The 26,929-nt window shown below is 47.0% G+C and overlaps 1 protein-coding gene across 1 annotated transcript in view; it reads right to left on the reverse strand.

Annotated features, from left to right (window-relative positions):
• The window catches only part of LOC118371466 (zinc finger protein 423-like), a 154,353-nt gene that overhangs the window by 42,670 nt on the left and 84,754 nt on the right, over nucleotides 1–26,929 (reverse strand). Inside the window, exons 5-6 of the mRNA XM_052475796.1 lie at nucleotides 26,815–26,899; nucleotides 17,140–17,160 (exon numbers count right to left, since the gene is read on the reverse strand). Of these exons, the coding sequence (XP_052331756.1) occupies nucleotides 17,140–17,160; nucleotides 26,815–26,899 (106 nt within the window). The remainder of the gene's footprint in view (nucleotides 1–17,139; nucleotides 17,161–26,814; nucleotides 26,900–26,929) is intronic.

The raw sequence follows: 26,929 nt of genomic DNA on the forward strand, positions 1-26,929 counted from the left end.
TAGTCTTTCATGGTCTCTGAGCATAAACACACACACAGACGCACGCACACTCACACACACGAACAGTGGAGGGGAGGGGGTGAGGGTATTTTGACAAGGTCTCAGGATTGAACAGTTTGTGATAACAGTGGTTAAAGCACTTAAGCTGCCGTAATTAGTGGGAGCTCCGTGGTGACAGAAGATCCGCATTTATCTGGCGTTTCACAAGCCAGCGTGAGAGGGATAAACAGCAGAGACTAACAGCTCGGCAACAACACCAAGCTTTTATACTGACGAGGTTCAACACAGACACACCAGCGTACGTACGCTATCTCACGGACACACCAACGTACATACACTATCTCACGGACACACCAACGTACATACACTATCTCACGGACACACCAACGTACATACACTATCTCACGGACACACCAACGTACATACACTATCTCACGGACACACCAACGTACATACACTATCTCACGGACACACCAACGTACATACACTATCTCACGGACACACAACGCATACACTATCTCACGGACACACCATACATACACTATCTCACGGACACACCAACGTACATACACTATCTCACGGACACACCAACGTACATACACTATCTCACGGACACACCAACGTACATACACTATCTCACGGACACACCAACGTACATACACTATCTCACGGACACACCAACGTACATACACTATCTCACGGACACACCAACGTACATACACTATCTCACGGACACACCAACGTACATACACTATCTCACGGACACACAACTACGGACACACCAACGTACATACACTATCTCACGGACACACCAACGTACATACACTATCTCACGGACACACCAACGTACATACACTATCTCACGGACACACCAACGGTACATACACTATCTCACGGACAACCAACGTACATACACTATCTCACGGACACACCAACGTACATACACTATCTCACGGACACACCAACGTACATACACTATCTCACGGACACACCAACGTACATACACTATCTCACGGACACACCAACGTACATACACTATCTCACGGACACACCAACGTACATACACTATCTCACGGACACACCAACGTACATACACTATCTCACGGACACACCAACGTACATACACTATCTCACGGACACACCAACGTACATACACTATCTCACGGACACACCAACGTACATACACTATCTCACGGACACACCAACGTACATACGCTATCTCACGGACACACCAACGTACATACACTATCTCACGGACAACCAATCACCTGCCAAATATAAACAGCTGCAGTCCAGTTCTCTTACAGACCCATACTCAATACCCACCTCCTATTCTGCAATGGTCCCCCTGGGTGTCCCCTTTTCACCAGTCTGCCTGCCAACTCCTAAAACCTCCAACCCCTGTCTCAGCCCTCAGAATGGGAGGAGGGAGTTAGGACAGTCCTAGGCCATGCAGGCCAAACCCTGATGCCCCCGGGTGCACAATGCTAAGTGCTGGAGCTATGTAGAGGGAGGGAGTGAGGGATGAGGGCAGGAGAGTGGGGATAGGGGGATGGGGGAGAGTGGGGATAGGGGGATGGGGGAGAGTGGGGATATGGGAGAGTGGGGAGAGTGGGGATGGGGGAGGTGGGGGGAGAGTGGGGAGAGTGGGGATAGGGGGGGGGGAGAGTGGGGATAGGGGGAGTGGGGATGGGGGAGAGTGGGAATAAGGGGGATGGGGGAGAGTGGGGAGAGGGGGAAATGGGAGAGTGGGGAGAGTGGGGATAGGGGGATGGGGGAGAGTGGGGATAAGGGGGATGGGGAGAGTGGGGATATGGGAGAGTGGGGAGAGTGGGGATAGGGGGTAGAGTGGGGAGAGTGGGGATATGGGAGAGTGGGGATAGGGGGATGGGGGAGAGTGGGGATATGGGAGTGGGGAGTGGGGATAGGGGGAGAGTGGGGAAAGTGGGGATATGGGTGAGTGGGGATAGGGGGATGGGGGAGAGTGGGGATAGGGGGATGGAGGAGAGTGGGGATGGGGGAGAGTGGGGATAGGGGGATGGGGGGAGAGTGGGGATAAGGGGGATAGGGGAGAGTGGGGATAAGGGGGATGGGGTAGAGTGGGGAAATGGGAGAGTGGGGAGAGTGGGGATAGGGGGGATGGGGGAGAGTGGGGATAAGGGGGATGGGGGAGAGTGGGGATATGGGAGAGTGGGGAGAGTGGGGATAGGGGGTAGAGTGGGGAGAGTGGGGATATGGGAGAGTGGGGATAGGGGGATGGGGGAGAGTGGGGATATGGGAGTGGGGGTGGGGATAGGGGGAGAGTGGGGAGAGTGGGGATATGGGAGAGTGGGGATAGGGGGATATGGGAGAGTGGGGATAGGGGGATGGGGGAGAGTGGGGATAAGGGGGATAGGGGAGAGTGGGGATAAGGGGGATGGGGTAGAGTGGGGAAATGGGAGAGTGGGGAGAGTGGGGATAGGGGGATGGGGGAGAGTGGGGATAAGGGGGATGGGGAGAGTGGGGATATGGGAGAGTGGGGAGAGTGGGGATAGGGGGTAGAGTGGGGAGAGTGGGGATATGGGAGAGTGGGGATAGGGGGATGGGGGAGAGTGGGGATAGGGGGATGGGGGAGAGTGGGGATGGGGGATGGGGGAGAGTGGGGATAGGGGGGGATGGGGGTGAGTGGGGATAAGGGGGATAGGGGAGAGTGGGGATATGGGAGAGTGGGGATAGGGTGGATGGGGGAGAGTGGGGAGAGTGGGGATATGGGAGAGTGGGGATGGGGGGGATGGGGGAGAGTGGGAATAAGGGGGATGGGGGAGAGTGGGGGAGAGGGGATAAGGGGGATGGGGAGAGTGGGGAGAGTGGGAATATGGGATAGTGGGGAGAGTGGGGATAGGGGGAGAGTGGGGATATGGGAGCGTGGGGATAGGGGGATGGGGGAGAGTGGGGAGAGTGGGGATAGGGGGGAGAGTGGGGATATGGGAGAGTGGGGATAGGGGGGATGGGGGAGAGTGGGGATAGGGGGGTGGGGGAGAGTGGGGAGAGTGGGGATATGGGAGAGTGGGGAGTGGGGATAGGGGGAGAGTGGGGAGAGTGGGGATATGGGGAGAGAGTGGGGATAGGGGGATGGGGGAGAGTGGGGATAAGGGGGATAGGGGAGAGTGGGGAGAGTGGGGATATGGGAGAGTGGGGATGGGAGAGAGTGGGGATATGGGAGAGTGGGGATAGGGGGATGGGGGAGAGTGGGGATAGGGGGATGGGGGAGAGTGGGGATATGGGAGAGTGGGGAGAGTGGGGATAGGGGTAGAGTGGGGATATGGGAGAGTGGGGATAGGGGGATGGGGAGAGTGGGGATATGGGAGAGTGGGGATAGGGGAGATTGGGGATATGGGAGAGTGGGGATAGGGGGATAGGGGGAGAGTGGGGATAGGGTGGATGGGGGAGAGTGGGGAGAGTGGGGATATGGGAGAGTGGGGATGGGGGATGGGGGAGAGTGGGAATAAGGGGGATGGGGGAGAGTGGGGATAAGGGGGATGGGGAGAGTGGGGAGAGTGGGAATATGGGAGAGTGGGGAGAGTGGGGATAGGGGGAGAGTGGGGATATGGGAGCGTGGGGATAGGGTGGATGGGGGAGAGTGGGGAGAGTGGGGATAGGGGGAGAGTGGGGATATGGGAGAGTGGGGATAGGGAGATGGGGATAGTGGGGGTAGGGGGGAGAGTGGGGAGAGTGGGGATATGGGAGAGTGGGGAGTGGGGATAGGGGGAGAGTGGGGAGAGTGAGGATATGGGAGAGAGTGGGGATAGGGGGGATGGGGGAGAGTGGGGATAAGGGGGATAGGGGAGAGTGGGGAGAGGGGGGATAGGGGAGAGTGGGGATGGGTGAGAGTGGGGATATGGGAGAGTGGGGATAGGGGGATGGGGGAGAGTGGGGATAGGGGGATGGGGAGAGTGGGGATATGGGAGAGTGGGGAGAGTGGGGATAGGGGGTAGAGTGGGGATATGGGAGAGTGGGGATAGGGGGGATGGGGGAGAGTGGGGATATGGGAGAGTGGGGATAGGGGGAGATTGGGGATATGGGAGAGTGGGGATAGGGGGGATAGGGGAGAGTGGGGATAGGGGGGATGGGGGAGAGTGGGGATAGGGGGAATGGGGGAGAGTGGGGATATGGGAGAGTGGGGAGAGTGGGGAGAGTGGGGATGGGAGAGAGTGGGGATAGGGGAGAGTGAAAGACCAGAGGTTGTGTGTCTGTGCTTTGAGACAGTCCTAGGCCATTGCCCTAACATTCACCTCACCCTGAGTCATTACTCTCTAATCAAGTGCAGAGCTTGTAATACTACCAAAGCATACAATTGAAACATTTCTTTCTTGTAAACAATGGAAACTATTATTATGCTAATAACGATGGTCTGCTGAGGACACACAACGCAAGATCAGGATTCTGAATCTTGTTGTTTCTACGGCAACAACATAAATTCATGAATCAAGTCCTTCGGCTTGTTCTTTTCCGACAAGGGGTTATTTTTGCAAAATCCTTTACTAATGATGTGCTAACGGTCACCTCTAATCACAAAATCACAAGAGGGCAGAGGCGCGAGACATTCTACAGTTCTGTGTGTGGAAAGTAGATGTGATCAGAGGGGAACAGACACCCCCCCCACCCAGCCCAATCAGCACCCATCCTGGCCATGTCGAGCCAGGGTCTTCATTAACAGGTAAACGTCCTAATCGTCACATTAGAGCCGAGAATGAGAGGAGAACTGAGAAGGAGAAGGAAGCGAGTGAGAGGTTGGAGGAAGAGGGGAGAGCAGAGGCCATTAGTGTTTCAGCACCTCGTCAGCAGCACTCTGTAGAGGTGAGGAGACCATACTCTCAAAATGTGAAAAACACCCCCCATCACTAACCTCCTTACACCACATCTCTGCCCCTCACCACAGCTATCACTGCCCCTCACCACACCACCCTACACCTCTATCCTCTCGGCATCACTCTAGTCCCGCTAGTTCATTTCCTGCCTCCTCTAGCACTGCCCCTACAGGCCACCGCCCACAGACAGACACAGCAGATACAGCCACATTACATTAATGAACAGCATCCATCGTCATGCATCTGGCCAAAACATATTGGGCTCATAAACACAACACAAAAAGCCTAAAAATGACAAATACCCCCATTCTACCCATAAGCCAGTGCTGTTGGAATCCCGGCCCGCATCCCCACCCCCTTCCCACAACCCCCTGCTGCTGTAATTAGAGGTGTCCTTGACTGTAAGATGAACAGCTTTCCACACTCATGGACCCTTCCACTTCAACAGCTCTGCTCGAAAGACCACCCATTGTTTCCACACACACATGCACGCACACACCGGGGTCAATTGTAAGGTATCGTTTTGGCGCACAGAGATGAGCTCTGTCCAGGTCTGATTGGGGGTGCTAATGCCTGGGTGAATGTGTTAGGAGGACACACTGGTATCTAACAACTGTTATTATTAGATTTTCTATGTGTGACTGTGGCTTTGTATGAGCACATCCAGGCTAACGTGACAAATGTAACAACTCCTTCACAATCACACCTAAACGCTCTGTCACTTTCTCTTTGTCTTACTTTAGTATCTTGCATCGGTATTAGTTGGCCAATACCAATCCCTGCTCTGTCAATAAACCCAACATACAACAATTTGGTCAAGAATGTCACACATACAGCACTGTCACTGGCTCAACCTGTGACCCATTTGAACCAGTGTTTGCTCTCCTGTCTGTCTGTCTGTCTGTCTGTCTGTCTGTCTGTCTGTCTGTTCTTTTTGTGGACAGAAAGTGTGTAATCCAGCATGGTCTGTCTCTTTGTGTCCGTCTTGATCCTACCTGTCTGTGCTGTGCTCTCAGCCCGGCTCAGTGCGTGTTCTGTCCAGGTGCTGGGACTGCTGTGTTCCCCGGACAGGGCCTCCGAGAGCCCCTGGCTCCCCTCTGCCATGCATTAACGAGCAGTGCACACGCAGGCCATATCGATCCAGGGGAGAGGGTGGGGGCGGGCAAGCGCTCTGCTTCCCGTTAGCCAGCCACATAGGACCAAGGCCTCAGGGCATGAGCCCCAGCGCCTTCAATCAAACCCTCCATCCCTCTCTCTCTCATCTGCATACAAGCCCTCTGAGCCTGGCCCCCACACACATACTAAAGAGAAGAGCAGCCTCCTTCTCACACACAGAAAATAACACTTAACCCTGTAGCTTCAGAGTGCCTTCACAGTCCACCAGGGTTGACACTACCTCTAATGACAGAGGCAGGCCTTAAATTTAAGGGGCCCTAGTTTTTGTTAAATATGTTGATGAGCGGCCCACTCAATCCAGCCCTGTGTCCTCCAGAGATGGAAACTCTCTCTCTCTCTCTCTCTCTCTCTCTCTCTCTCTCTCTCTCTCTCTCTCTCTCTCTCTCTCTCTCTCTCTCTCTCTCTTTCTCTCTCTCTCTCTCTCTCTCATCAGATTAATTACAGCAGGAGTGCTCTTAACATCTGGTCGAGTGTCAGGCCTATCGAGGAGCGTGCTCCGTCGCCTCTCAGAGGGGCCAAAGTGTGGGATAAAATAAGAACAGTGGCGGGCGTCTGGAACAGCGTGTCTGTGTGACATGGGCAGGATGAGAGTCTAGAACAGTGCTTTCCAAACTGTGGGGTGCGCGGGTAGGCAGGGGAGGCGCGGAGTAATAGTAGAATGTACAAGGTGCATTTTTTTAATTGGGTAGTGCATCATCAGCTCCTCTTGTCATGTCAGTCATTACATACCTTAGAGCTATTTATAACTCGTCAGAAATGTCCAGAAAGTTTTTTTTTTAGCCCATTTTGGTGGACTGAACGGTGTGTTCCCTCTGGAGCCGTGTGGGAGTGAGAGGCTAGGTGAGCATGCTGCTATGTGTGTATACAGTCAGTGTAGATAAGATATGTGTCATATGTGTAATATGTGTAATATGTATACAGTCAGTGTAAGATATGTGTAATATGTGTAATATGTATACAGTCAGTGTAAGATATGTGTCATATGTGTAATATGTGTAATATGTATACAGTCAGTGTAAGATATGTGTAATATGTGTAATATGTGTAATATGTATACAGTCAGTGTAAGATATGTGTAATATGTGTAATATGTATACAGTCAGTGTAAGATATGTGTCATATGTGTAATATGTGTAATATGTATACAGTCAGTGTAAGATATGTGTAATATGTGTAATATGTATACAGTCAGTGTAAGATATGTGTAATATGTGTAATATGTATACAGTCAGTGTAAGATATGTGTAATATGTGTAATATGTGTACAGTCAGTGTAGATATGTGTAATATGTATACAGTCAGTGTAAGATATGTGTCATATGTGTAATATGTATACAGTCAGTGTAAGATATGTGTAATATGTGTAATATGTATACAGTCAGTGTAAGATATGTGTAATATGTGTAATATGTGTACAGTCAGTGTAAGATATGTGTAATATGTATACAGTCAGTGTAAGATATGTGTAATATGTATACAGTCAGTGTAAGATATGTGTCATATGTGTAATATGTGTAATATGTATACAGTCAGTGTAAGATATGTGTAATATGTATACAGTCAGTGTAAGATATGTGTAATATGTGTAATATGTATACAGTCAGTGTAAGATATGTGTAATGTGTAATATGTATACAGTCAGTGTAAGATATGTGTAATATGTGTAATATGTGTAATATGTATACAGTCAGTGTAAGATATGTGTAATATGTGTAATATGTATACAGTCAGTGTAAGATATGTGTAATATGTGTAATATGTATACAGTCAGTGTAAGATATGTGTAATATGTATACAGTCAGTGTAAGATATGTGTAATATGTATACAGTCAGTGTAAGATATGTGTAATATGTATACAGTCAGTGTAAGATATGTGTAAGATATGTGTAATATGTGTAATATGTGTACAGTATGTGTAAGATATGAAGAATGTATGTGTGTGAGAGAAGATGCCTTTGTTCTTGTTTGCCCACGTTTGTGTGTGTATTCGTATTATGACATTCTGCATTTATGATTTAGAAGGCTCCGGCTCGGTATTAGTTGGCCAATACCAATCAAAGCGCTGTCAATAAACCCAACATACAACAATTTGGCCAAGTATGTCACACATACAGCACTGTCACTGGCTCAACCTGTGACCCATTTGAACCAGTGTTTGCTCTCCTGTCTGTCTGTCTGTCTGTCTGTCTGTCCGTCCGTCCGTCCGTCCGTCCGTCCGTCCGTCCGTCCATCCGTCCGTCCGTCCGTCCGTCCGCCTGCTCAGCCCTGCTCAGGGCTACCTGTCAGTGCCACCCCCCCACCCTTGTCTCTAGGGTTGTGTAGGGCGAGAAGAGAGCTGAAGTTAGGGCGTGGGCTGCCAGCTTTATGTTTTCTGTAATTAAAACAGCATTAGGCTATTTATTTCCTCTCCCCGTGCGGAGCTGATTGGGCATGAGGGAATGTGGGACTCGCAAAGCAGAGAACTAGCACAATTACACGCCATCAGCAGACAACATTAACTCGCTAATAGGAACACGGCAATAAAACTTTATTATTATGGGGGAAGATTATTGCAGCGTCTGAGCTAACATTTATAATACTTAGCGATGAGCATCGCGTGGGGCGGAAAGACAAAGGGGGAAGGCTCGAGGAGGGAGGCTGGGGGGGGGGGCAATAGGAGGTCTAGCGCTCAGCCCCATAGAGAGAGGTCTCGCTTGCTTTAGCCCTGTCTGTCTCAGGACCTCCATTATCCTCAGCTCTGATGCGTTGCAGTGGGCAGGACTGACCTTAGCCCACCCCTCCAGGGCTGTCACACTACTGGTACAGGAAGAGGGGGTGAAACCCCCAGCCCCCCCATCTACCTGAGAAAATGCAGGGAAATGCTTTAATGTCTTAGTTGTAGCCTCAGTGGGTAGTGAGCTATCTGAAATAGCTTAAGACTCAATGAAAACACAAAGACTCATTAAAAGTAATGATTACTGAAGTCAATATTAGTACAACCTGAACATCAGATCAGGTCAAAGTGACCTAATATCAGCGACAAACTAAAAATGCCAACATGTAACACCAACACAATTACAGAGTGCTGATTGCAGATTGCAGGGGGAAAAAGTGAGGGAATAAATTGCGGAAGGAAGTGAGTTTGCATGAGTAAGCAAGAGAGAAGGAGGTAGATGATGGTCCTTCATCCTCTGCCCTGGGCTGAGGAGAGAGAGGGAGACAGAGAGAGAGAGAGAGAGAGAGAGAGAGAGAGAGAGAGAGAGAGAGGTAGAGAGAGAGAGAGAGAGAGAGAGAGAGGGAGAGAAAGAGGGAGAGAGAGAGAGAGAGAGAGAGAGAGAGAGAGAGAGAGAGAGAGGGAGAGAGAGAGAGGGAGAGAGAGAAAGAGAGAGAGAGAGAGAGAGAGAGAGAGAGAGAGAGAGAGAGAGAGAGAGAGAGAGAGAGAGAGAGAGAGAGAGAGAGAGAGAGAGAGAGCAGCCTCCCCTCTTTTAGCAGTCAGTTCACGTCGGGCGGATAAATTATTCACGCCCGTGGAGACGGCCGCCACATGGTGTAATGAGAAGGACATGCATTGATACCAAATATTGCTGTTGGGAAACTATCGATCTGAAAGCTATTTGTCCAAAGTTTAGTGTGGAACCGAAGGCTGTCAGCGTGTTTTAATGTGACTGATGGACCAACCACCAGACCCCTCCCTCCCTCACTCTCCCTCTCTTTTCTCTCCCGCCAAATCCCCTCAGTCTCGCAGAGAAAATGTATATTTATTTGTTCAAGAGGGTTGAGCAATTAAATGTGTAAATCAGACAATGTTGCAAGACACTTCGACACCTCATCTTTAACCCTTGAGATCTCATGTTCAAGATGAACAGGGCTGGATAGAATCGTCTGAAACCCATCCACCACTCTGCTCCACACTAAACTGGACTAAACCTATAGTAGTACTGACAGTATATTACACCACTGTTCACATCAGTGATCTAGACATGAAATGTCTGTTCAGCCTGCTCTCTGCCTCACACACAGTGTCTCGGGCAGGGAGATCATTTTCACATTTCCTGCAGTTGTACCATCAAGTGTGAATCACCCTGTGCTTAGATTGGCATGTATAAGAGGAAGTCTGTGAGTCCAGTGGGTCTATAAGGCTCTTTAGAAGGGGTTTATGGTTCCTCCATGGTCCACCTATTAGGGAAAATCGGGGATAATACCGCCCAGAGCCAACACATACACATGTATGTGCACATGCACGCAAACACACAAACACACAGTAACACAAACTGATTTAACTCCCTTGCCATGGCTTTACTTCTGCTAGTGGGCAGATTTGCTGTGGACCAGGCGTTGTCATAGCTTGACTGAAAACAGAGGTCTGCAAGTACTCACAGAGAGAAAAAGAAACACTCCATTGCCCCCTAGCCTTCTAACTGCCCTCTCTGTTCTCTCCATAGTGACCCCCACATAAATCCCCTGCACCCCCAATTCCCCTCTCCTCACCTCCCCCGTCTCTCCTGTCTCCTGCAGCAGTAATAGATGAAGATACTCCTGTTTGGGAGGGTGCAGGGGAAATCAGAGCACTACCTGTGCCTGGGCCCTCACTGGGATACATACTGGTTGTCAGGGGGGTTCTAGCTGGAAGGAGAGGATACATCCATGAAACTACATATAGCTGTAAAAAGACACATCGCTCAGTAAAGAGTTCAGCTGGTAAACCTAGCGTAACCACTCAAACATGTTTTGAACTAACCCGGAAGACTTTCCGGCACAGTCTACTCTAAGTCTGTACACATGACCTTATGCACTGAAATGTAGTCAGCCACAGCTGGTGTGTGTTACGACCCAGGCAAGGAGCAGAATTTGTGCTCTCAGGTCTCAGCTCAGTCAGGAGATGCTAATGACCCTGCACTTACCGCCAGCGACACCTTTCCCCTCCCGAACCCTCCCAGCCATCCCAGCCCCAGACAGCACTGCTGTTACTGCCTCACTATGCACTGGGCCTGCACTACAATTACAATATCAGGGATACGCACAGGTCTGCTGAAGTAAAGGGGAGAGGGAACAAAATAAAATACTGATCCGACATGCAGTCTGGAGACTAAAATAGATGTAAACTACGACAACTGTGTAAGATCATAACTGTACTAACCCATTATGGAGCTCTGAGCGCAGACAGCCTCTCAACTCCCAAACACCATGGTAAGAAATCATTCTGTTACAGGAGAAAAAAACAACCTCAAACTAATTCACACAGACGGCCCTAACACCCACAGCTTCATGCCCCGCAATATGCATAACACACACACCCTCACACATTGGGGGCACCATAGCATCTCCACAGGTGCAGGTCTCTAATGAAACCCCAGTTGTGGCGATATGGAGGCGTCGCTTGCTCCGACGGGATAATTACGCCACTCCCTGGCAGCTGAGTTTGGCAGATGTATGGGAGGCAGCACGCGGCGCCAAGCGCACCATAACGAGCACCGGGGAGCGGAGGTGGGATTCGGCAAGACCCCGCCATCCGCCATTAACAGGTTGGCACCGTCACAAATGAGTGTTTTTCACGAGAGCCCGGGAAGGCTGTGAAATTCCAATGAATTCTGGAGCTATGTCGCAAACACAGTGTTGGGAGAGAAAGAGAGAGAGATGAAAGGGAGACGAGAGAAAGAAAACCAAAAGCAGGCAGGAAACGGAGGAAGACGAAGGGGAAAGAGGGGGAAAGGTTCACGCCGCCATGGCGGGATTTGTCACCTCTCTCAGCACAGGGAGCCCAGAGCAATGCACTTTGGGAAATTATTGAATCAGAACGCATTGATTTTCGCTGGGGAGAAGAAAGCATTCGAAGTCAAAAAAAAGCCTTGAAAAACAGTCAGGGTTAAGAATTAGGGAGGAGATTGTAGGAGACATTTGTATTATTATAGGGAGCAGAATCAAGAGAACACCATTTTACACGACTGTTTGATAGAGAGAAGATAAGAACAGCATACTATTGCTTCAGCATTTCTCCTCTGCCCTCTCTTCCTTTCATTTCAGTCTCTTCCTGTCATCACTTTGTAATCAGGAAAACACAGCCAAGATAAACCTTGCACACTTCACTTCTAAAACCGCTCAGTGTGTGTACAGAACATGCCTGAGTGTATCCAATGTCTTCATACGCTGTGTACTACAACCAGCCTTACTACCCTGCCACTGACCGCACAGCAACATTAGATCAGTGAAATGCAATGTGTCTAGTCCATATCCACCCAGAGCTGTATTCTGTATGCATGATCCTGTTTTGATCTGCTTCCATTTTCCACCACCCTCCACATCAGCAGCAGCTGCATCATTTAATGGTCATTTGTAAACGCCGTCAACAGCAATCAGTGATCACTAATCACAAATGAACCAACACTGCGTCTTATTACAGCCTGAATCACAACCATGAATCAGTGCGCTACTCACTACAAACAAAAGAATAGGTGCCTCACTCTCCCACATGCGCCCACTTCTCCCTGTCTCTCCATCCCTCTCTCTCTCTCTCTGATGCTAAATGATTTCAAGGTGACCCTGGCTGAATTGAGGCGAGTGTTTTCCTCGCGCTGCTCCAGTCTGGTCCCAGTAATTAACACCAGCGCCTAATGAAGTCCAGCTGCTCACCGCGCATGCCAAAAACCGGAAGAGCCCCTGTCAGGCAGCTATCACTCTCCTCACACCCCCACCCCTCTCCTCTCCCCTCTCTATCCTCCCATCCCTGTGTCTGTCCCTTATCCCTCTCTCCATCAACCCCCTATCCTCAACCTCTCCCTGGCTTGGAAGGTCAGCCTCCCCCTGTCAGTGGCCTCCCCCTGCCAGTGGCCTAGTGTACATTCTGCCCTCCCTCCACCTCTTCACCATCAAAAACACTGCTCATGCAGTCCTCCACTACTTTCCACCTCTTCTCTTTCACTCCCTCACTGCCAAATTCCCTTCATTCCCCACCGTCCAACTGATCCCTCTTCATCTCCCTCTTTCCATCTCTCCCTCTATCTTCCTGCCAACTCCCACTTCTCTCTCTCCATCTCTCCATTGCCCTAATAATCTCTTTCACACTCTTTCCATCCTCCCTGCTTCTGTCTGTTTTTACTCCAGTTAGACCAATTAAAGCATAATGTAACCACAAAGTTGCCATACCTTCTTCATTTGAATTCGGGAGTAATTATATTACATGGGGTGTAATATAAAGTATAATAAAAAAGTTTATAACAAATATTTTCCCTAAAAAGTGAAACCCCAGAAAACTCATTGTAGCTTGAGTGCTAAATCACATCAGGTTGCCAGCTGTACCTTTTCCCTCCTGTTGCATCCCGACTCCCCTCTCCTATTTAACCGTGTGATGCTCACTAAAACCCTGTATCAAAGTTGCATGTATCGGTCAGCCTGTCACCTTTCTGGGAGCCACGCTTTGCATCCTGGGAGTGGGGCTTTGAACACAGAGGTTGAGCACCTGCCTATCCCACCCAGACATACACACACACAAACATGTGCAAACACACACAAGCATACACAAACACAGAGGCACATACGGAGAAGCTAATAGCAGGTGGGGGGCCTATGCCGCGCTGGGATCTCCACCCCCGGCACTCAGCAACTAAAAGGAAGGGGGCGTTCGGGAAACTTTCCCCCAATCATCTCTAGCTGACATTCTGCTTGATCTGGAGAAAGTTGAGCTGTGACATCCTCTCATGCCTCCCACCTGGCTCCCCACTGATGTATCAGACTCAAATCACTTCCGACAGACAGGAGATGCTAATTAGCGCAGAGGAGTTAGAAACGTAGCATTTTATCTGACTTCATCAGAAAGACTGATCTAAAACCCAATCTGCATATCTTCCATTCTAAATTAACTATGAGATAGCAGGTCATTAGGAGCCTTAACAGAGACCATAGGAGAACCCTGGAGGTCAAAGATCAACTGATTTATTCTCTGTTGATGAACTTGTCTCTATTACTCTACCTCCCCGTCCATGACTGCCTCCTCCCACCATCTCTCAATCTCTCGTCCCTCCATCTCTCGTCCCTCCATCTCTCCATCTCTCCTCCCTCCATCTCTCCTCTGCACTCTGTCCTCCGCTGTGAGCTCACACACTCAGGTCAGTGTGATTTATTATGGTGTGTGATGCTCTGCTCCCCTGCACCCTCCCCACACCCCCCGCACCGCCTCTCACCACTGCAACCAGCACCTTCCTCACCAGCTGCGACAGATGTCGCCGTCACTCGAGAAAATAAATTCAGAATACTTAACGAATTAAGCGAGGAGCTAATTGTGGCTGGCCTGTGTTTATCATGCGCAGAAAGGCAAGCGGCTTGTTTGTCTTTTAACAATTACCAGACAAAGCAGGGAGAGGAGGCAGGGAGGGGGAGGAGGGAGTTTAATTGTCCCATTCTTCCCAGCAGCTGGCTCAGCCACACCTGGGCGAGTGTGAGAGCCGGGCGGAGCAAGGGGGAGAGAAGGGCAGGTGCACCTCTGACATCACTAAAACAAGCACAGGCCGACTTAAGGTATGAGATGCAAATACACTCTTTACTACTGTATAACACAGACATCAAGGCCTGGCATTAGTGGTTGTAGACACAAATTACATTTACCTTTGTATAAAACACACACGGAAAAATGAATTACATGTAGCCCCTCTTAATTTCTCATTATTCTCATGCACCCCCCATTATCAGGATCTGAGATGCCGATACACAGACGCACGCACGCACACGCACAGACACAAGTGTGGCAATTTTCCATTCTGTTCCCATACGTTTTGGAGGGGCTCCCCCTGAGCAGTTCTCTTATAGATCTCCAAACAGCTTGTAATTACTTTTAATAGACAGCATAAGAAGCAAATCAAGCGCAAACGTGGAAAAATGAGCTCTCAGGGGGATCAAACAGCACTCAGCCTTGCAAACAAACACTTCACCAACATCTGAGCTATTTCTCCTCTTGCTTTTTTTAAACTTTCAAACATGTCATTCTCAGTGGGGGGGACTAGAGAAACACAGAAGAGAGCGGCAGAGAAAGAGAGATAGAAAGAGAGGGAGAAAGAAAGAATGACAGGAATACAATGGCCGTAAAGTAGTTACTGTTATTGGGTTAGTTGCTACCTAGATTCTGTGGGAGGCTCTCTGACTCATAAGCACTTCAGTCTGGCTGGCAGCCTACGACCATGTGCACACCTGTGTTTCTGTTACTTAATGTTGTCTGTATGATGAGAGGTCAGCTGACATTCTGCTAAACAATCCACTCTCCTCATATCCAATCGCAATGAAGCAGTCAAGAAGGTCCTTAAAGGAGAAATACCAAATATACATGCCCTCCTGTCTCCCTTCATCCTCCCCTACTCCATGATACCCTCCCTCCCTCCTTTCATGATACTCTCCCTCCTTCCATGATACCCTCCCTCCCTCTCTTCTTCCATGATAACCTCCCTCCCTCCCAGATACCCTCTCTCCCCTATACCCCCCTCACTCCCCTCTGGTGTTCTGGCTGGCTGGCTCCAGGTGGTGAGGGATATGCATGAGGGGCCTGTCATCTGTTCCCATGTTCATAGCATCACCACAGTGTGTTACTGTGTGTTCAGTAGAGACCAGTAGACAACCAACATCCTCCAACACACCTCATTAACACTATCATGTTCTACAGTCAAGGGAAGGGCAGATATAGAGGCATATTTGAGATGGTGACTATTTGAATGAGGATCATGGATGATACAATAATTATTTAACCTTACTGGGGCGGCAGGGTAGCCTAGTGGTTAGAGCGTTGGACTAGTAACCGAAAGGTTGCAAGTTCGAATCCCCGAGCTGACAAGGTACAAATCTGTCGTTCTGCCCCTGAACAGGCAGTTTGCACTCTCCACACACACACACACCACAGCACACATGCGTAGATGGTAGTTTGCACAAGCCTGGTGTCACGTTGATGTCACTACTGCTGTAATTTCAGTGTTCCACTGTTCCTAGGCCGTCATTGAAAATAAGAATTTGTTCTTAACTGACTTGCCTAGTAAAATAAAGGTAAAATAAATAAATAAATAAATAAATAAATTACTCATGAGCAATGGTGTAATGAGCCTGGACTGAACGCAGAGAGCGGCTTTCATCTGTCAAAAACACTGCCCAATGGCTATCAGGCTGGCACACGACGCACACACACACACGCACACACACACACACTCATGCACCCAGTGGAGTGAGCCATCATCCACATTATCCACATCCATGGACTCCTAAAGCTTCTTGTGTGCTGCCTCATTAAGTCTTCAGTGACACAGAGCCCACACCAGGTCTCTCTCTCCCTTGCCCTCTCTTCACCTCACACACACTACGAGGAGACTGCTCAAGCACTGCCCAACTGCAGCACAGACAGACATCACTAGAGGCAGATCGCTGGGTTGTCACAGGAAGAGAACATAGTACAGGTCTGGCCTCATGATGTCTAAAGGATAGATAGTATGTTAAACATCACTCATGCATTAAGGCTAAAATATGACTTAAAGTTCAAGACAGCAGGACTATAGTTGGGAGCATTGACCTGATAGTAGGGGCTGATTTACCAGTGAGAGGTCAGGTCTGAGCCAGAGGAGGAGAGGAGTAATAAACATGACTACACTACTGTATTGTGAGATCACTTCTGGGTTAAAGGGATCAGCCGGGATGCCTTTCCGCCACTCTGCTCATCTGGGTTCATGCTCGGGGCGCTAGCTCGCTAAGTTCATTGAAATGAATAAGTGAGAATCATGAATGAGATGCATCATTAGCTGGGCTCCCCCAGGGGCACTTAGAGTCAGGTGATTGGCTGTACCCTGGGCCTGGCTGGGGGGTCATCATGCATACACAGCCATCATCAGGGGTGGGGGTGAACCTTTATGTTGGTGTGCAAATAATATGAGAGGGTTTGCATTGAGAGTGGGGCTTCAGCTCCTCTTGACACGGTTGCAGTGTCAATTAAGCATTCTGCTATTTTTTATCTGGAGTATTGTACAATATTATCTATTGTGTGCATCATGCAGTGTCCTGCCGGTAGCCCTATTTAGCCATTTGGGCTGGTCCCCCTCCCTACTCTTTCCCAGTGCTCAACAAGCAGTGAGGCAGGTCTCCATTCACACAGCTTGGTATGGAGAGAGAAGGGGGACAAACCTTGCAGCTGGGCAGGTTCTCCTACAGGCGTCCGACAGGCAAGGTGGGTGGAAAGAGAAGGCAGGGTGACAGTTAGTCAGTAGGTCCATGATTAGATGGGGGTTAGGGGGTTCATACATGGGGTTTATGGTGGGGCAGCAGCTACCATACCATGCACCTGATACTCTTTCTTTATCCAGACCCGGACTGATGCTCATCCTTCAATATCAAACCAACTCACTCTACTCTGTCGTCACAACACCAAGATTAAAATCACAATTCATGTCCACCAGGAAATAAATATAATGGAAATACCAATGAAGAAACTGAGTCATAAGACTAGAGTGCTCAACTGATGCGGTTGTATATCCAGACTTAGTTTAGGCCTTGCTGAGGGGAGAAACAGTCTGACTCCAGTAGATGCTTTAATAGATGTATCTATTACACTGCTCTCTTCCATGGGTACAGTTACTGGAGTGGGGAAGAGAGAGACACCCAGCCTTGAGATGGAAGGAGGGGGAGAGAGAGGGGACGGGGGTAGAGGGAGAGAGAAAGAGAAAGAGGTGGAGAGAGAGATGTGGGAGGTGGAGTGAGAGCGAGGTGGAGAGAGAGAGAGGACTGAATGGGGAGGAGAGAGAGTACAGCTCAATCTACTAATAAAAGCAGATGAAAGTGAGGTTAAACACAATATGCTAATTGAAATGTGTTGGCTGATTAAGGGCGATTGAGAGGAGAGTGGGCGTGCTGTGAGTTCTGGGCGCCGGTGATTAGTGAGGCATTAGTGTCTGCATGCTTTTCCTCAGGATGTGTTGGAGAGCAGAGCCGCGTGCGCGCGTGTGTGTGTGTGTGTGTGTGTTTGTGTGTGTGTGTGTGCGTGTGAGAGAGAGAGTGAGTGCAATGTGAGTGTAATGTTTACTCTTCATTTTTATTGTTTATTTCACTTTTGTACATTATCTACTTCACTTGCTTTGGCAATGTTAACATATGTTTCCCATGCCAATAAAGCCCCTTGAATTTGGAGAGAGAGAGAGAGAGAGAGAGCGAGAGAGAGAGGGGTGGGTGGGGGGGGTAATGTGTGTGCATGTGAGGTGAAATGAGTAAGCTCCTCATTTCTCCCATCTCAGCCTGTCCTGAAGTGTGTAAGCCTACACGCACTGAGAGCAGCACATGCATCCACACGCACAAAATGGTGCTTGCATATTCTGACCAAATACCAGTAGTAGTAGCAGTTGTACCGCACAAATATTTGTATCAGCTACCATGAGTATTTTTAGAAGAGAAAGATATAGCTGGGTATCGACAACCACAATCTGTATCTCTTTACCTTGTTTATTGCTGTAGGTTGAGTTGCTAAGGCAGTCTTTGCCTGCTTAGAATTCCCTTTTCTGTCTTTTCTCTCTCCCTCACTTCTCTCCTCTCTTTGTGTGTTGGGGTCTCTCAGGAGGACCACACTGGCATTTTCTTTTTTGCAGGCTTTATTGTTTTCCACTGTGCAGCTGCAAACCATGGAGGAGCCCCCTGCAGGTGTGAGTGGTAAGGCTGCCCCCCCCCCCTGACTCTCCCACCCCTGTCAGCAGGGGAGGCCGACGTGCAGGGCCAGTTGCACCACTGAGCCCTGCCAAACCAGGGCTAAAATTACACTCTGAATGCATAGAGCACTGTGATTAACCACACAGGTGGGATCCCCAGCCTAGGGCCCTGGGGGGTGGCCCCACTGTGGTGCACAGCACCCCCCCAACCTCACACCCCGCTACGGCACGGCTAGCCTATAAATAGGGAAGATGCAGAACCACGGAACTGTATCCAATTTCTTAGAACAGTCCTTCCATCCCTATTCCCTTGTCACTATGAGGAAAACAAGATGGCGTCGACACTGCTGAGAGCTTTTGTCTCAAATGTGAAGGCTTTACCACATCATACACATAAGTGTAAGACTTATAACAAAAATAATATGAAAAGGGCATTTTACAATTTATCTCAATAGTAATTTTGTCAAGACTAATCATGCCCACAATACCACTCAGCTGAGACACTGAAAAAAGCAGCCATTGCTAATGACTACACACACTTTTTCAAATATTAGTTTCAATTGTTCCCTACTCACCTCAGCCTTCCTAATGTATTGTCTCCTTGGTATCCAACCTGGACTCAGGGTTATACGTAACATAGTAAATTAAAATCCGTAACGCTCAAATTAGTATGATATGTTACTTCTGGTATGGTATGTATTCATTTGTGAATGTCCATCATCCATTTCGTATGATATATTACAAATTACAATTCGTATGTTACGAGTTAAAAATTCATACGATATGTTACGAATTGCAATTTGTTGTGGCTAATGTTAGCTAGGTTGCTAAGCGACTAACGCTAACGTTAGCTAGGTGGCTAACATTAGCTAGGCTAGAGGTTAGGGTTTAAGGGTTAGGGTTAAGGTTAGGTTAAAGGGTTAACGTTAAGGGAAGGGCTAGCTAACATGCTAAGTAGTTGCAAATTAGCTAAAAAACAGTAAGTAGTTGCAAAATTTCTAATGAGCAAAAATGGGTTGCTAGACGTTTGTGTTACACCCCCCTCTTTGTTATTGACTTAAGCAACCTTTTGTCTTATGTGGCCTAATCAAACATAACATTTCCTACTTATTTCATAGTTCCATATTTTTGTTTACTATGTTACATCTAGTTTATGAGACCAGCCTGTGATATCCCTCCATCTGGGTAAAGGAAATGAAAATGATCTGGCCCTCTGACACTCTTTCTCCCTGGGAAATGAGAGGCTCTGGTCCACCAGTCCTATTGTTCAGCATGTGGCCCTGGAAGGGGTGGACTATTATTATTGTGATTATTTCCATCTTTGCGCAGGCACGCAGACATGGGGATCAGTCACAGCCCACACGGCAGGCACGGCGCAGGCTTTACAACACAATAGCAGAACACTGGGGTGTCTCTACAGGCAGGTTATCACCCCGGGCCAAAATGTCTTCTCTCTCTCCTCTTCTCTGTGTGAGAAATGGGATTTTGTGTGGCTGGCTGTTTAACTATGGGAGTGTGTAGACAATTATCATGGGTGGAGAGTGTACACAAATGTAGTGGTTGGTGGGTGTTAGCATGGACATGTCTATACTTATCGAAAAAGTATAAACAGATCTTGTAAAATGAATTACTTCCTTTCAAGGAACTCATCAAGTTATTTAGTCCTATTATGAAACATAGTATTAAAAATAAAAATGATACCTTACATTAATGACATTTTTAAGAACCGACAGCAGTTTCCCTCTCTCTCAGTCAGTTTTCATCTGCTCATCCCATTACAGCTGATGTCGTCTGACAGGGGTTTAAGAGGCCATGGGTACACTACACTCTACTTTGCCCAGTGTGCAGTTAGAGCAGCTTTGGAGGACTCTATCACATTACTGGATTAGATTATACAGTTGGAAGTCTCTCTGCCTCCCTTCAAATCACCTGTCCTCCAGGACAGAGTAAAACACTGGCACTGCCCTGAGGATGCTGCTGTATAATCACATTCCAGTCTAACCTCACAGTGGAGAGACGCTTGACAGGTCAATGACTTGGATACTGAGTGACAGGCTGACAGACCAATCTGATAGGGAAGATCTTTAACAGGGGGAGTGAGGCTGTAACGCAAGTAAACAGGTTTATCTATCTATCTATCTGAGTGTGTGTGTGTGTGTGTGTGTGTGTGTGTGTGTGTGTGTGTGTGTGTGTGTGTGTGTGTGTGTGTGTGTGTGTGTGTGTGTGTGTGTGTGTGTGTGTGTGTGTGTGTGTGTGTGTGTGTGTGTGTGTGTGTGTGTGTGTGTGTGTGTGTATACTGTATGTATGCGTGTGCCGTGTGTATCATGATAATTCTGCTAGCGTAATCACACGTGACACTGTGTGACACTGTCTGAGCAGTGTTGTTAAGCAGTTTCCTCTCCACCCAGGCACACAGCAGTGGTATGTCTACATTAAATAATCAGAGCAGTTCAATCAACAGGCAGCAGGAGAAGTAAACCCACATTCCTCCAGGCCCATTGCCTCCTGGAGAACACCGCTCGCATGGCGTTTGCCTGGCGCACCACTCTGATTAATTAACACCCGCTTTTGTACACCCCCTCTCTCCAGCTTGATTAAGCTCTCTTCCAGCAGAACGTGCCTGCTCCTCCACTTCTCTCAGTCTCATCGATTATCATCCGCACTCGAGCTTGGCTAGCAACACAAAAATAAAACCACAGCCAGTGAGGATGCATGAATAACAAGCCATCTGAGGAAATGATCAACTTCAGCGAAATACACATCAGTTTATCTAGACACACCTGTACCCCTTCATCCTTCCCTAGCTGTGTCCCACTCTCATCACAGACTGTATTTACGGAGTTCATGCACATCTTCAAAGCTAAGCAAGTGTGTGTGTGTGTGTGTGTGTGTGTGTGTGTGTGTCTGCCCATCCACACGCTCTGTGGGGTGGACGTGTATGAGGAAAGAGGAAAAGTGACAATTGGGAAGTCAAACATAGATCCTACACACAAGCGTGGGGTGGGGTGGGCTCACACAGGAAGGGGCTGGGAGCAGCCAGCATTCAGCAGATGTTGGAGTGTTCAGGCTGTAAACTGAATGATATACAGTGTCACCTCCTTGTTAATGATCATTCCTACACAAAGCTGTGAGGGGGAGAGCAGTGGTATGATCATACCTTCACAAACATCACTGTGGATAACAGGGCAGGATGAGTGGGTGTGTGGGGTGTCTCTCTGCACATCCTCACTGTCCAAATGTGAAGAGTGCAGGGAACATACAATGAGGAGGGGAAGTGTGTGTGTGTGTGTGTGTGTGTGTGTGTGTGTGTGTGTGTGTGTGTGTGTGTGTGTGTGTGTGTGTGTGTGTGTGTGTGTGTGTGTGTGTGTGTGTGTGTGTGTGTGTGTGTGTGTGTTTGCAAGTTAGTTTATTTCAGGTTTCTCAGTTACATCAGGGGAGGGGCTGAGGTAGCATAAATGACAAAAGACACCCACCAAAGTGCACCCACAACACACACACCTCTACCACACACAGACCTGGGATGGCAGACGAACATCAATAACATTTATGGAAATGGAAGGTGAGTGTCAGAACACCTGCAAAGTAGCGGAGAGGAAGAAATGAAGTGGACATGATTACCCCAGCTGACAAATGGTTAGACAGAAGGGCACATCGCTGGTGCTTTATCATTAGTGATGTGGCGTACAGAAAACACACTGACTGGAGTCATCTTGTTTTAGATCCCTCTCTCCTAAACAGCCTCTCTGCCACAATGGGGATAAAGACAGTATCCATCACCTTACAAACGGTGAACAATGGATTAGAATGAAGAATGTGTTGACTGTTGCTACTCTTCTAGTGAACAAACTGATTTCAAATATAAAAAAAGTGCAAAAGGTAAAATCCCAACATGTTTTAGGAGGTTGGAAATGCGTTGTTAGGAGGTTGGAAATGCATTGGTCCAATGCAGCTGTTTTTACCTCAATATCAAATCATTTCTGGGTAGAAATTAAGTACCTTACTGTGATTGTTTTTCAATTAAAATTGTTTAAAAAAAAATAGCTTCTAAGCAAAATTATTGCTTGAGAAATTGCTCTTTGCGAAGACAGTCTGGTTGCTGTCTAAGTGGGGAGGGGAAAAGTGAAAGCTTGTTGTTGGCAGAGAGATTAGGAACTCTTATTGGTCTATTAACTAATTGTCTAATTGTATATTAACTAATGTCTCAAGGCAGACCAAAACTCCATCCCACCAGAACAGGCTGACAATTCAGACAGTCTTTTCAAACAGCCCTTACACTAAAGGGGCATTATCATCATTTTCACAGTGTTGCAGTATTACACTGCAAAATCACACTTTTTACTTCACTGGGGCTTTAAACGCGTGAGAACTAATAGTTGTGCATTCTGAAGGGTTTCTATAAGGAGAAATGTGGAGAGTAAATATCAAAGCTCAGTGATAACCTCAGCAGTCATATATCAAACCTGACAGATAGTGTAGCTTTTTAATGATTGTTTCGTAATCTGCCCAAGAAAGAGAGTAGCGAAAGGGAGAGCAGAAAACTCTCCTCCTCTGTGATCTCTTCAATTTTCTCACCAAAGACGCCTCACCAGATAAATGTTAAGACTCTGCTCTTTTTCACTGCTGAAAAGACGTCATCCATCTTTGAAGAGGGGTTAGAAAGAAATAATAAAATAATAACAGTACTTAAAATAATCTTCCTCAATTCCATAATTAATCTCCTCCAGCTTTTCTAACAATTATGATGTTAATTAACCCAAAATTCCCTCCATGGCGGCTGAGAGAGAGAGCCAAGCATTTAAAAGCGCTCCCCCTGCCCCTCTTCCAGCCGCCCCATCACCCCATCACGGAACAGTCTTTTAGGGGGAGAGAACTCTGAAAGGAGATGATTTTCAGGGTGGAGGAGATGGAGATGAGAGAGAGCATGGGAACATGGATGGGTCTTCAACCCTCATCAGAGAGCGGAGAGAAAATGAACACAGGGTGAGGCTGGGGAAGGAGGGACGGAGGAAATTAAGTCAACAGTGGAAGTGAGAGAAAAAGAAAGAAAGAAAACTGGGCTGGTGAATGAATCCAATGGAGAATGTCTGTTCCCAGCCAGACTCTTGGCTGGTGCAGGCAGTAGGCCTGTATACTATAGCTGTGGTTCTGTTCTGTACCAGCCCTCTCTCTCAAGACACAACTACTGCAGGACTCGGGAGGACCCACGCACTGAAAATACATCAACCGGCACAACTCTAGTATCAGCTGTCAGGCCTGGAGAAGGATAGGGAGTCGCTGCGGCTCCCAGCGTTCTGCCGTTTGTTCTCCCAAATTACTCACAGGCCAAGCTCGTTAATCTACACTATAGTACGCTGCTGCAGCAATTATTACTTCACAGAATAACAACACAGAGGAAGCCCGTAAAAACTACAGAGGAACTTTTCAGTTAAACGCACATCCCAGCAAACCGGGAACATTCTCAGAACATTAGCTAAGATTCCCATTAAATTTGAGTTAATGTTTTATCTAACATTAGGATGATAACATCCTTAGAATGTTTTGATAAAAATGTTTATACATTGTTTCATGAAATATCCTTAGAATGTTCTCCTAACATTCACTAAATGTTGTGAACAACATCTGTAACCACCACCACAGAATATTCCCCAAAAGTTCTCATTAGGTTTCCAGGTAATGTAATAATCAGTAATGTTACCAGTAATGTTTTCCCAGCAAACCAAAATTGGTTCTGTGAAAGTTCCCAGAACATTCGTTAGGTTGCGGCAAACGTTCTCATAACACAAAAACTGTCCAGTCATGCTGATGATTATACAATGTTTGTATAAAATGTTCCCCTCGTGTTATAAGAATGTTCCCAGACACATTTAGTCTGTTCTTTAAAAAGTTTCCCAGAATGTTTCATTAGGTTGTGGGAACAGTGTGGGGACATTACAAAACACAAAGAACTGTTCATTTGTGAGGATGATTCTTCAATGTTTCTTTTAGGGTGCAAAAAAACATTCACCTGATGTTACAAGAACATTCCCAGTACATATTTGGTCTGTTCATTAAAGTCTCCCAGAATGTTTCTTTATGTTGTGGGAACATTGTGGGCCTATGACAAGAGTTCCCAAAAAACAAAAAAATGTCCAGTTGTGCTGACATTCAGTTAATGCTTGTATCTGGGTGCAAAAAACATTCCTTTGATGTTGCAAGAATGTTGACAGAACCCCCTTTCTGAGTTCTTTAAAGGTTCCCAGAACATTTCATTCGGTTGTGGGAACAGTGTGGATACATTACAAGATACAAGAGATGGGTTTCCTAATGTTTAAGTTAGGTTGCAGAGGACATGCCCTTAATGATATTCACGAAGGTGGCACAAAACATTCCCACAATGTTGCATAATGTTAAATAACTTCCAAATAAGTCCGTTTGTTATGACATTCAGAGCATATTGGTTTTATTGGTTTTAGATTGAACATAAAATAAAATACAGTGTTATATGGGGACATTTGAATAATTCAGAAAATGTTTTATGTCCTGATTGACCATATTAGACTGAAGAAAATACCTCTGCACTACAGCTATCCCTTGGTGACACAGTGGGTTAATGATCTAACTGCAAAGCTGAAGATTGCAGGTTCATTCATACTCTTGGTGAAATAAAAAATTAAATAATTTGAGGCTCAGATATAATCTACTAAGAGAGCATGTCCAGATGTATGAATCCAGTCAGAAATGCAGAATTTAGACCAAACTGTAAAAAATAAAACAGTGTAAAAATGGACTGTTCAACTTTTAAAAACGCAGACGATATAATTCCTACTTTGAGACCCTTGATATGGTCCCCCCTCTTATTTGACATGATCTGAGAAGATCCTGTATCAGCACTCATAGTCTTGGATACGTTGTAAATATGGGCCTAGAAGTATGCAGCATATAAAGAGGATGGGGAAGTGATGGTGAATAACCCAGTTCCTGTATTTCCCTGTGTTAGTTATGTATAAGAAGGCTAGAAAGGATAAGGAAAGGGCTGACCTAGTCAGTCTTCCACATCTAACGCAACCCAGCGTTGAATTCCTGATTTACATTTTTATTTAACCTTTATTTAACCGATTGAACATACCGACATTGCTATATACTGAAACAAGAACATGTAAGAGAGCTGGAGGCACAGAGGATAAAATACCTGGCTTGGGAACCAAACATTGCAGGTTCAAACTCCACATGTGCAGACTGTCAACATATGAAGTGTACAAAATATGGATGAGTGTGTATGATTAAATGCTGCTTGAATGTCCTATGAATTAAATTAAAATGCCACGTGTCTCTATACTGTACCATCTTCAAATGCAAATGGCTATTAAATCTGGTGAGAAACATAATGGGGATGTATTCCAATCTGCATTATCATGTTTTAAGGAGCTATACATTCTAATGTTGAGAATGTTGTGGTAATATTAGGTCAATCTTAAGTATAACATTGTCTAAATGTTCTTGAAATGTTCTGAGGACCTCCAAGACAAGGTCAAATGTATATTGCGTGAACATAATTGGAATAATATGTTAAACCTAAAACAAATATGCTCTGAACGTCATACAAACAGACTTATCTGGAAATTGTGGAATATTGTGGGAATGTTCTGTGCAACCTATGTAAATATCAAAAGAACAACTCCAATAACTTAATTAAATGTTATAGGTGTTGTGTCAACATTCTTACAACATTATAGGAATTTCCTGTGGAACCTAACAAAAACATTATCTGAATGTCAGCACAACTGGGCAGTTTTAATGTTCTGGGAATCTGTCTATTATCATAGAACATTTTCCACAACCTAATACATTTTCTTACAGGAACAATTAGGGTGAGTGCCTTGGGGATTTGAACCAGCAACCTTTTAATTACCCTTTTAACCGCTAGGCTACCTGCCACCCAATCAGACCTGCAACTGCGGCCTCAGCTGTGCAGTCAAGTGTTAAACAATGGAACAGCTGTCGAGAGCGGTGGCAGCTTCAGAAATAGAGCTGTTCATTTCACCGGTCTGTCTCACACCTGTGTGCTGTGCAGGCCGGGGAGAGAGAGGGCGAGGGCTAGGCCAAAGAGAAGGCTGTGCAGAGAGGAAACCCAAAGAAGAGATGGGCACAAAGATAAACACACACACAGGAAATGGTGAGGCTGACTCACCGATCATGTGATTGGCGACGTGGATCTGGATCTCTCGCTCTGTCTCGAAGGTCATTTGGCATTTGATGCACTGGTACGTCTTCTTCTGCAATGCAACAGACAGGTAGACAAGAAT

This window comes from Oncorhynchus keta, chromosome 22, assembly GCF_023373465.1.
Source record: "Oncorhynchus keta strain PuntledgeMale-10-30-2019 chromosome 22, Oket_V2, whole genome shotgun sequence".
In the NCBI taxonomy this organism is placed as follows: Eukaryota; Metazoa; Chordata; class Actinopteri; order Salmoniformes; family Salmonidae; genus Oncorhynchus; species Oncorhynchus keta.